The 11,648-nt window shown below is 35.4% G+C and overlaps 2 protein-coding genes across 8 annotated transcripts; one reads left to right on the top strand and one right to left on the bottom strand.

The window, feature by feature from the left end:
- The first annotated feature begins 1,221 nt into the window (after nucleotides 1-1,221).
- Nucleotides 1,222-3,993, top strand: LOC128677227 (uncharacterized protein). Of its 5 annotated transcripts, none has more exons than XM_053757928.2 (3): nucleotides 1,222-1,340; nucleotides 2,301-2,524; nucleotides 2,776-3,993. In XM_053757928.2, exons 2-3 carry the CDS (start codon nucleotides 2,327-2,329, stop codon nucleotides 3,055-3,057), a joined length of 480 nt encoding a protein of 159 aa, XP_053613903.1. In that variant the 5' UTR covers nucleotides 1,222-1,340; nucleotides 2,301-2,326; the 3' UTR covers nucleotides 3,058-3,993. The 5 variants fall into 5 exon arrangements, with proteins under 5 accessions (XP_053613903.1, XP_053613904.1, XP_053613906.1 ...); XM_053757929.2 differs by having other exon boundaries at nucleotides 1,227-1,503; XM_053757931.2 differs by having other exon boundaries at nucleotides 1,282-1,301.
- Nucleotides 3,987-9,988, bottom strand: LOC128677226 (CLIP domain-containing serine protease HP8-like). Of its 3 annotated transcripts, none has more exons than XM_053757925.2 (8): nucleotides 9,674-9,988; nucleotides 8,411-8,550; nucleotides 7,091-7,301; nucleotides 6,574-6,679; nucleotides 6,104-6,291; nucleotides 5,565-5,666; nucleotides 5,063-5,110; nucleotides 3,987-4,584 (listed from the first exon to the last, which is right to left on the bottom strand). In XM_053757925.2, exons 1-8 carry the CDS (start codon nucleotides 9,738-9,740, stop codon nucleotides 4,274-4,276), a joined length of 1,173 nt encoding a protein of 390 aa, XP_053613900.1. In that variant the 5' UTR covers nucleotides 9,741-9,988; the 3' UTR covers nucleotides 3,987-4,273. The 3 variants fall into 3 exon arrangements, with proteins under 3 accessions (XP_053613900.1, XP_053613901.1, XP_053613899.1); XM_053757924.2 differs by having other exon boundaries at nucleotides 4,122-4,584; nucleotides 5,063-5,125; nucleotides 9,674-9,851; XM_053757926.2 differs by lacking the exon at nucleotides 5,063-5,110 and having other exon boundaries at nucleotides 9,674-9,922.
- Between the last annotated feature and the right edge of the window lie 1,660 nt (nucleotides 9,989-11,648).

The following is an 11,648-nucleotide window of genomic DNA, read 5'->3' as shown; positions in this document are numbered from 1 at the left end:
CGAGCTTTTTTCGACCGTTTACTGGCTCAAAAATTTTACAGCGTGAGGCGTATTCCATAGTTTTCGAAGTTTTTTATCTTATGGAAAATGATTTTTCCCAATCTTTCGGCACCCGAATATGCTACATTGTTGTATATTTTCACAAACGAATGTTTACATAATAAAAGGATTAATAAAGTACTCTAAAATTAACGTTTTAATCGACATAGCAAAATGCGTCAAAGCTTTTGGGTACCTAACATACAGTGCTGTACTGTGGCGGGATAAATGTGCAGTAATACTCCTTATTCCTTCAACAAAAAAACATTTCATAGATTTAGAAAGGGGGACATTCCATGGAATTAGTAGGTACTCCGTACAACAGAACTTGCTACATGGGACATTCAGATAGAAATAGAACGCGGCACTTTTAAATAATGATAATCTGTTGCAAGTAGTCATACCAATATGCTGCAGCCGCACTTATCACAAATTTACCACGATAGGCGGCACGTACATTACTTCGAACTGTCACGTATTAACACGTTCATAGTAAACGAAAAAGATAGCAATAATTAGTTCGTAGCATGTTCGAAGTTTTGAATCTACATTATTTGTCTGCATAGCGCGACTGCTATTTGCATTACAAATCACCATTCAGTCGATTCTCAGTGAAACGAAGCTAACCAATCATAGTGCGCCAATGTGACGCAACGACAACTGCATTACACCTCAAGAGAAATGCAAATCCACACTTCGCCCTCTGCGCGGCGAGCGTGACGACAAGTGAAGCGGACAACGACAACGCTACGAGTCCAGTGGAATATTCGAATCTTTCTCGAACCTAGTAACTAGTGCTCATTATTTACTGCAATAAAAAATTTACAATCTATACCGAATCCGTCAAAGTTTGACAAACTATTTGCGGATAGTGTGGAGCCAGATAAGATCGAACCCACAGATCAACCCTTATGCAGGCTCCACACTGTCGCTGAACTCAGATATCGACGCGATGTGCTATCTTTGTGTAGTACCTACTAATTCCATGAGTATGTATGAGTGCTTTTATTGACCTCAATGAAAGATCAGCAATGTATACCGAATGCACCAAAGTTCGGCAAACTCCTTGGCGCCAGTGTGGAGCTGGCATTAAGTCGTACAAATGTACAAGAACGAAACGTCAAATTATTGCGTCACAGGTCCTGTCACTGTCAAACCTATATCCATCTAGTTCAATCAATCAAGTAGTAGTCAATGAATAGTAGGTAGGTACATATGTCATAAAGGAGGAGTTTTATTTTGTTTGTAAGGAATAAACAGAAGTACGTAGAAATAAAGTTTTTATTGTGCTTGTGATACAAGTGAGTTAATGTGATTTTGTAAGCCATTTTTGCTTTGTATTTATTTGGTTTCTTGGTTAATAGCTGTGTACAATAGTCTACTAGTCCAAACCTAGCTATTCTGTCTAGCTAATATTAATAGGTAGGCTAAAAAGAAAGTTCAAAGTCTTCTTTCTCTTCGTTGGTAAGTTACGTAGATTCATGCTATGTAATATTACAAAAAATGCTAATTTATTGCTTTGAAAGTGAAATGATGTGATATAACTAAGTTGAAAGGTGAAATTATGAGGTGGATAACCTTGCGCTGCTTACGAGTAGGCGATAATAGAAAGTTAAATGTTATTCTAACTAAACAGTTAGTTTAGTCGTTGTTTAATCTTTGTGCTTGGAACACGTCTGATGGATTTGATAATTGAATCTGCTGTTTGTCTTGCAATGGCACCTGAATGTAAGTCCATAGGTAGTCTTGTGAAATTTGTGATAAAATACCAACCCATCATTGTGTTACACATCATGTTACAGTTATGTGCAAACAAACTGTACTTAAACAATTACCTGTAGGAATGTTGGTTGTGACTCATTGCAAACAATTAATGTTTTAAAATGCTGTCATAGTGCAAATAATGTAGAATGGTCTATAGTTAGTACTTGTTCCTATTTGATTGCTTACAATTTCTCTGTTCTTATTTATTGTCTATTAAAACTCAAGCAACTTGCAATCATCATTTAAAAGGGGCTATTTGGTATGTAATTGTGTTTATAATAATATTAACTTTACACTAAACTTGTTATCAGTATAATTTTTTTGTTATCATTAGTATGAAAAAAATTCAGTACACACAAGTTAAAATATTTCTGGTAGAATATTCATGTCATTTTGATGTCTAGAACTATCATATGACTAGTACAAAATCAAATGATCTTACCCTCCAACAGTGAAACAAGTGATCATTTATTTATGTATATAAAATGTTATTACAGGTGAAAGTCGTCCCACCTACTATAGAATGTCGTCCAACCCAGGTTTGACTTCTGAAGCACAACTGCGGTACCTCCTCCAGTGGTTTGGAGAGTTCAGTGAACTGCAGCGAGAAGATTTCTTGCCGGTCCTGGCGGCGGCTCGTGGAGGCAAAGCTGACCAGCTAGCAGCTACATTAGCAGCGCTGTCATGTGCTGACAAACCTGTCAGTCTATTTCAGTGTCGGGTATGATATATAATATTTTAATTGCCAAATTGCATGCAAAATGTATGTTTTGTCACCATTGACCACAGTGGCCTTTTTACTGAACTTATTTACCAAAATATATTTTTTTTTATTATGACTGATTTGTTGATTACAAAAGGGAAAATCCTTTTTAATCCTATTAAAATAGTAAATGTTTTAGTTTCTCTCCTCAATATATTCAATAATTTTATCTAATAATGGTTAAGTACATAAATATTACTTCATTACAGATAAAACTATTCAATGAATGGTACCCAACATGGGCTGAGGAAGAGCAAGATAGATTGATTAAAGGTGTATCTGATATGGATGCAGAGTTTGGTCTTAAGCTCCAAGATTTATTGACAAATGGCCCCAAGATGAATGGAGAACTAAATGGAACAGATGAAGCTCATTCCTCTTGTGAATCAGAGCCAGTAAATGAGGAAAGGAGGAATAATGAGGAACCCGAGGAAGAAACTCAAGAACTGGCTTCTGATAATGTTCCTGTTGAAATTGCAGCTGCATCTTAATCTAAGTATTAAAGTTTATATTTATAAAGTTCAAATGGAAAGATCTGGCTATCTATTTGCAGTAAACACACATTGATTGGTTTCTCATTAAATCCTCTCAAGGCTGTTAAATAGTATTCACAAAGTTTGCATAGATGTATTCTAACTATAGTGTTCCCATTTAAAGAGATGTTGAATACCCCAAGAACTATTGGAGTATAAAAAAAAGATATGATTGTATGACAGATTTAATATAGGAGTAACCAAAGTCTGGCCACCATCTCCAATTTCATTTCATATTTTATTTGAATCTCTTAGGACTTTTTGAAGGAATCATGAATTATTTATGAAAAATGCTACACATGTATAGTTAAGTAAAATATCTTTGAACTGATGTAATTAAGTCTAATAATATATCAAATTAATATCTTTTTATGAATACGTTTTTACATTTTGTATCATGAATATGCATTGAAGCATTTATTTATACATCTACATTCCATGACTAAAGCATTCCAAAAATTCTTGAATTTACCATTTACGTGTTAATCATTTCGAAAAATTTTGAGTTAAAATACTTAAGCCTTAAACCAAAGGTTTGAAAGAAGAAATGCGAAGTATTAAATTACCAAGTACAAAACTTGATAATGTGCCAACAAAATACTAAAATTACATGGTGACTAGAAAATAAATCATCATCTGTCAATTTTATATCACTATATGATGTATAATGGTTTATATTATATATTGTGTATTATATACTTATAAACTAATATAGCCTATAAAGATAATGTGGTTGTAATTAAATTAGAGCCAAGAGTGTTTGACTCGTAAGTGAGTGAGGTGCTAGAAAATGCGAAAGTTGCAGCTATACGCCATTGGTAGCCATTTTAGTGTTATAATATGTTAGTATACGTTTATTTACATTTTATTAGAAATAAAGATTGGAATTGATAATTTTATTTCTTTATTTTAACGATTCCCAAAATGACGTTTGGTTTGTAAAACGCTTAGAAAAGTTGAAAATTCAAATCACAGTATTACACATTTATACGATGTTGCCTTGAGTGACAAAAACATATTGTACATTTACCTAAGTAATTAGCAGAATTAAATTCTATTTGATTTATTAATGGCACAGAATGGCATTTTGTGACTAGGTACGATACAATTCTCTTCAAGTATACAACATTGCTATTTTATCAGAATACTACATAATAATTACGTAAAAAAATAATTAAGGTCTGACTTTGCTAGTGATCCAATCAACGTACGCTCCGACCCTGGTATAGACTCCGGGCCAACCTGGGGTCCCGCACGGGGACGGGCCGTAGGAGACGACCCCCACAGCGACCCAGTTGTTGACGGAAGGCACTTTCCCCATGAGGGCGCCGCCGGAGTCCCCGCGACACGAGTCCTCGCCGGAGACACCGCCGGCGCACAGCTGGTTGTTGCTGATCCGCCGACTCACGCGGCTGTACACGTCTGAACATTCGTTGTTACTCACCACCGGAACCCGGACTTTTAATTTTACCTCCGATTCTGATCCTGGAAGTGGGCACAAAATTATGATTTGTATTTAAATGTTGTCAATATATTTATATGTTAAGTATTTCAGAAAAATACAGCTATTGTGATAGCTTAATTCATTGCGCAAGCGAGAGCTTATGTATATGTTTGGACGTCATTCGTTGCAACGAACACTTTTGCACTTTTGCATATTATTTTAGATGATGTCTAATAATTTAAATAAGTATATAGCGTGTTAATGGAACCCGTATAAGTATTAAGTATCGCAGTGGATATGTAGTGTGATTTAATCATGCAAAAATTACTGTGACGGATGAGTGTATGGCGGTCACTGTTTATCATGAATTTCTGATTTAGAGGCTGCGAAATATCCCATACACTTATATCTTATCAGCGAACGCGTGTGTGTGTTATACCCATGGGCCCTTTTCATCGCAGAATAATAAAGGTTAGCATTATATTGAAGGAGAAATTATTTTCGTGCAAATGGGCCAACCTGATTCTTCTAAATCCTTGCGATTCCCTTTCGATCTCACAGGTTCTTCTGTTAAATATTGATCTATTAAAATACTCCATGTGAACATTACTAATGTAGTACGTGGTTACTTACGAGGTAGTATTTAATAACAGGTATCTACATAGTTAACACCATTAAATGATGATTTCCCTAATAATGTCGGGGAATACCAAATCAATCGTGTTTTTTACATTTCACAGTCCTATTGTCTATTTATATTAATGGTAATTGATATAAAATTTAGAATGTCAAGGATACTTGATCCGGTGACCAAAATCAGAAACAAATCTGGAACATCGAAATAGTAAATCCCGGGTGTAGGGTATTATAACAACTTCTTGATCTGGAATGTTATTTTCCTTATGTATTGCCCTTATCGGGGAAAATAATAAGATTGTTCTTCTGTATTTATAACTAATGCGAGTATGGGCTACTACACTAGGAGTAATATAAAGCAAGTTCCTATTTTTATCACACTTACGAGACTCTGTTTTGCCCCAGCCAGCGACCTCCATGTCGAACCCGACAAACGAGTTTCTTTTCAAGGCGCTGTCGGTAGGGAGGCATATCGGCTTCACAAAGTCTGCAACGAAATATAAAGTTCAAATAAAGATACACCTACCCTAAAATAAATGGGGCTTTCAGGTTACCATAAGTTTGTTTACATTAGTATACTTTGATCTACTAGGTTTTGTTCATTAGGTACTGTGGTACCCACCGTTTATAGGTAGGCACCTACCTAATTTCTGTTTTTTTTTTTTCTGGAAAGATTTATTTCAAAGACAAATTGTTTATTAATTTATTTTGTTTTGTGGGTTGATTGCCTGTTAGAAATAGAAATACGTATACTTGTATGTAGCATAAAATAAATTTATAAAATTATTGTTCTCCATAATATCAATTTATTTTTGCGTAACCATAACTAGTAAAACATACAGGCGGTTTTTCTTAACACCAACCAATATGTACATACTCGTATACTTACACTCATTTTATTATGAAAAAATCGAATATAGTTACCGTTGTATCGAACATTTCGAGACAGCCTCAGCAGAGCAATGTCGTTATGTTGGTTGGTGTCCGAAGGGTTGTATCCCTCGTGAGCGATGACCTTTTCGATAGGGATGTCCTGCACAGGGCCGCTGCAGTCGTCTCCCACGCAGTCTTCAGAGCTTGAGGTGTTCCACTCGCCGAGACGCACTTGTGATCTGAGAAACAATGTTTTAAGGTAAATCAGTTACATTTAATTAAATAAATATTGTATGAGATGTTCCTCCATTTGCAGCCAAATTCATTTACTGCAGTGTATCCTTACCTGTCAGCAAAACATAGGCGACCTCTGTAACGTCATCATGCCGAACTGCTACACTCCAGTGTAGCAGTTCAAGACCTCCAGGTCTTAACCTGAAAATCTTAACCTCTTCAGGAAGATCCCTCCTCTTCTTGATGAGGTTAAGATTAGTAATTTTTTTGCTTTTTTGTAAACTTACAGCCTCCAGTTTGGTGGTAGATCGTCTCCTTTGACGCAGTGAGCGGCTGTCATCACGTATCGCTGAGAAATCAGGACACCACCGCAGTAAAAGCCCCATCCTTTCGCTGAAATGACGATACTACCATTAGGTAAGGATCATCTCTTCCAACGGAAAATGATTTAATCTCAAGTTAGTATGTACTTATACGTACACGTACGTACGTGTGTAATAAAATGATTACCAGTTTTATATAATTTAATAATTCATGTCAATCACTGTCAATTTGATACAGAATCTTGAAATACAGGAGATCATTTTACAGCAAAATACCATCCATCCTACAACAACACCTTAGATTTTCCTTGCCTTCAAGCTAGATTGAGGTCAAACGCAATCAAATTATTCATTTAAAAAATATCTATTTACGCTAGAAGTGGAAATGGTTGAAAATACGATAACGGTACCAAAAAGTCGCCCTTATTGAATATCAGAAATAAATACGAAAAGAAAAAAAATACTTTTTTTTTAAACTTACGTTTGTCGTATCTCAGGAGCGCCATCCACGGATGCTCGTCGATGTCGGCCCTGGTGCCGCCGACGATCCTGTCATCATTCTGTATGCCGCACGTGTCGTAGCCCGGCAGCAGCGAGCTGGGCTGTCGCACCCGCGACTCCAGGTTGCTCGTCTCTGGCACGCTGTTGGTGGCTCCATTACTGGCTCCGCTGAATTCCGGCGGGCAGCATATCTGGAATGGTAAGTAGATCGTTTCACAATTTGAGAAAACTCCGTTGATTATGCATGCGTAATTTTTGAGTTGGTGCAAATTGCAAATATGCAAAACTACTGGACGTTAAAGACTGGTCAAATATAAGACCAGCGATAACAAATTCAAATTCAAAATTCAAATCATTTATTCAGAAATTAGACCTTCACAGGCACTTTTTCTCGTCAATTTTTATATTTATAGTTATTTCTCATATTTGAGTTTGAGTTGAGTTTGAGTTTCTCACAAGCTACAAACTACTGGCATTTCGGAACGACCACTGCTGAGAAGAAATGCCGAAAGAAACTCATTTGAACAGTGTTGGTCCCTATCATGCCAGATCGGCTTACCATTATTGTTTCTTACAATGTTTTTTTTTCTAATAATATATAAAAGTACATAATGTACATAGTCAAAAGGTATATCCAAACAGGTTATGATTGGGATCCGAGTGCTGATTATAATATATAGATAGATGTGAAACACAATTAACTTACATGAAAATATATGAGAAACGAGATGACCAGTTCCCTCTGGCAGCACCCGTTCACGAGTTGACGCATGGGACAGCCATCGCGTAGCTCAACCATAATAGAGGGAACCTCACGACCCGGCCCACGACGCCACCACCAGATTGACCATTTGAGTGACCATGACACACTCGATTCCCATGACCTCACAATTACAAATCTTATTCGTCGAAACAGAAGTACAATTCAGACACTTGAAGATCACAAATCACGTACATGTTTTACAAATAAAATAAAATAAATAAAATAAAACAAAGAATATATAACTTTAGTTGGATCGCTGCTAAACCTGATCCGCTATTTTTAAACAGTTTTATCGCGAAAATACAGGCATATTATTGGTTAAAAATGGATACGTAAACTAACGCTGCTGTTGTAAAACTGTATTTAATTAGTCTGTGGTCACAACAAGAAGTTTCAAAGAAAAACGAACTCTAAGAAAATGCCAGAATGATCGAAGTTTAATTGCAATCCAGCTGAAGTTATTAGTTCGATTAGCCTGCACGCTGCAATGCCTCATACGAAAAAGATTATTTTGATTTATACCTATATTATAAGTACCTTCGGCGTATTGGCATCAAACCCGCAATGCAGTGTGCGCAGGAGTTGCGTCAATTGATTGCTAGCTCCCTGCTGCAGTTGATTGTATAATCCTACGCAATCTTGTAGAACTATGCAATCGGCGCCACCTTGACACCGCTCTGAAATTAAAAACACATTTTGTTAATTTCATTGATTGTAAAAAGGGTATTTTTGGCGTTATGTTATTCCTATAGACCAAACTAGATAACATATAAAACAGTAACTCAAATATTTCAATATTTTAGCAGATACTCTGGGTCAAAATACAAGGTTGGTAAGAAAAGTTGGTTCAATTATTAAATAGTTGCGATTCCTGTATCTATTATTTTGGAGCAAACGTTGATTATTTCAGGGTAACATTATTACCTGATATTTCCTCCGCGATTTGTTGCCAAGGCTAAGAGTCCCTTAGTCGCCACATATAATATCAACGAGAGTGGTCTTTGATGTAGGGCGGAATCACACGCTTAACCCGTTTAATAATTTATATTACAAAACCTAAAGTACATAAGTATATATGATTTGGTGTTTATATCTAGGTACATAATAATCCCTATTAAAATTTTGGATGTAAAAATAAAAAGGGAAGTATGACTATGTAACTTATATCTATCTTTCACGAAAGCAATCAAGCGTTTTTTTAAGTTCTATGGCTCCAAATGAAAAAAAAAACATTCGCGTATTTCATTACCTACATGTAGGTACCTGCCTAGATGCGATGCCCTTAAGTTTTGTTGTAGCATCACAGCCATAAACAAGCATAACTAGTTTTGATATGACTTATTTCGTGTAGGTTGGAGCCTGGGGTACTACTGTTCTGACATAATTGAATCAGACAAAATATTTTTGAAAAAACTTATAGAAGGCTATGAGATTAAAAAAAAACTCAAAGAAAATCGGTCGCGAAATAACTTTTCACGAAATCAATTAGCCTACGAGTTGTTAAAGAACTAACCGAAGATTTCTAAGTATCTTTCTTGGTCTCTAACACGAACAAAAACAAAATACTTAGATAATAAATGACGATATTAATATTTCCATCAAACATGGGAACAAAGGAACTTGTTGGAACTATGATTATATATTTACAGTAACTAAGTTCTTAGAACAATACAAAAGTTAAACTGAACGAAGATTTACGTCAAAGATAAACTTAAGTGATTCAACCGAGCATACTGATACATTCAAGTTTAATACATGAAAATCCTCGTTTTTAATTATATAAGTAGATTAAATACTTACGTGCGTATATTCCAGATAAGGAAACAACCATCCAAACTGTAATATACTTAATTATCGACGCGTCCATTTTGTTTATTTATAACATTGAATGCGAAGCTCGGATGTGCTGCAGAGGAGCGCTCGGCGGCGACTGATAGCTTCACCATCCGACCCTGACTTTGCCTCTAGCTTGAGGTTATCAATTCGAATAATATGAGGTTATCACCCAAATGGCAACATGTTTTGGCGGAAGCTTCGCCATTTAAGTGAGATGTAAATACATACAACAGCAAACAAGACAAACCACGTAGCGGCTATTCAGGTGATGTTGCGGTCAAAGTGGGGATTCTGATAAATCGTTAGCTGTACCTATATCATAGGCACATATATATATATAATAAAGTTATAGACAGTTTATCTGAGGGGTTTTCCTCAAGTAATTTGCGAGACTGCGTTTTAACAGGTCCCTCCGGTTGTTTACCTACTCAATGTTTCAATGTTTTTTGAAAATAAATGTGTTTTGTATAGAATTGTCCTCATGCGAATTAGTTTTATTGTTTATGATACAGCATACGTACATGTTCTAATTATATTTGTAGTTATATAACTATGACGTCGTACATGCACATGTAAAAGATATTTAATTACCACAATTAGCAGCGATTAGTGGTAATTCTTCGTTATATTGTAGTAAGTGTATTTAATAAAAGTAGATTGTTACTTTGCGATAGATATTTACAGGGTGCATTAACAGTACTTACAGTGTTTCAAATGCATACTTAGTTTAATAAAAAGAATTTTCAAAATCACAACTTGAAAACCTCTGCTTAACTCGTAAATAGAAACTAGAGAAGATATGTTTAATAAATATATTAGTAACTATCTAAATTTAAAGGATAATTTATTAGTTATATGATTATAATTGACATTAGGTGATTGAAATGTTATAACTAACAATGCCGATAGCGGTTGTGTCTCTGAATTTTCATCCACTTAACTCTGTCAATTTTGGCAAATTATCTTCGATATTGTCCCGCCACCTCCTCGGTCTAACTCTACGGCGGTCGTTCGGTATCCAGAGGGAAGCCATGTACGTTGTACGCCTATCTCTCTGACGGTATATTACAAACGTGTCCCCGCTCAGTCACACTTCAATTTGGCAGATTTTGCATGTACATCTGTCAGTTTGGTTGAAATGCATGAGCGCAGTCTGGTATCCTCGTGGAATTAGTAGGTATTCTTGGGGTATTCTTTCGGGTTCTATTAGTCTATTAGTAAGTACCTATTAGTTATTTTACTGCTCCTAATTTATACAAATAACCGTGACAGTAAAATATTTCTTAATGCGTTATTTACACTATCTTAACGGAATAACATCAACTTGCAATTAAATACCAGTTTCAGAAAATACATTCGCTCAAAAGAACCTGTTTGGAACGACCGCTTTTTCCGATGAAGGAAATTCCCGATTATTTTTATGTTTTTACCTGTTCCAAAAACATTTTGAAGCCATAATTTATGATCGTTCATGTTCAAACTTATATCTAAATTGATGCAATGAAAAGGTTCTAGACCAGTCGCAGGAGTAGAGAAGGAACAATATACCAACAAAATATGTACTTCTAGATACCTAAACAAGGAAATGGTAATATATTTTTGCATTATCCTGTAGGTATGAAATATTTTTTACCAATATGTATAGGGACATATATATATATATATATATATAAATTCAAAGATAGCATACGCTTTTTTCATTTTTATTTATTTATTTAAATTATATAATACTTTATATATCGCCCTCGTGATTTAGAAACAAACATGATTTTCATACAAACTTTCATCCCCCACCCATTATAGTAATTTGGGAGTTGATTTTGAAAAGACCTTTATTTGAACGGGTGTTTTAAACTACATGCATAACAAATTTCATCATCATTCATGTTCAGCTGTTTATCCATGAAAGCTGAAAAGACAAACTTTCGCATTTATGTGG

This window comes from Plodia interpunctella, chromosome 17 (assembly GCF_027563975.2).
Source record: "Plodia interpunctella isolate USDA-ARS_2022_Savannah chromosome 17, ilPloInte3.2, whole genome shotgun sequence".
Classification (NCBI taxonomy): Eukaryota; Metazoa; Arthropoda; class Insecta; order Lepidoptera; family Pyralidae; genus Plodia; species Plodia interpunctella.
Note: the sequence above shows the minus strand (reverse complement) of the source record. Positions and strands in the feature narration are given on the sequence as shown.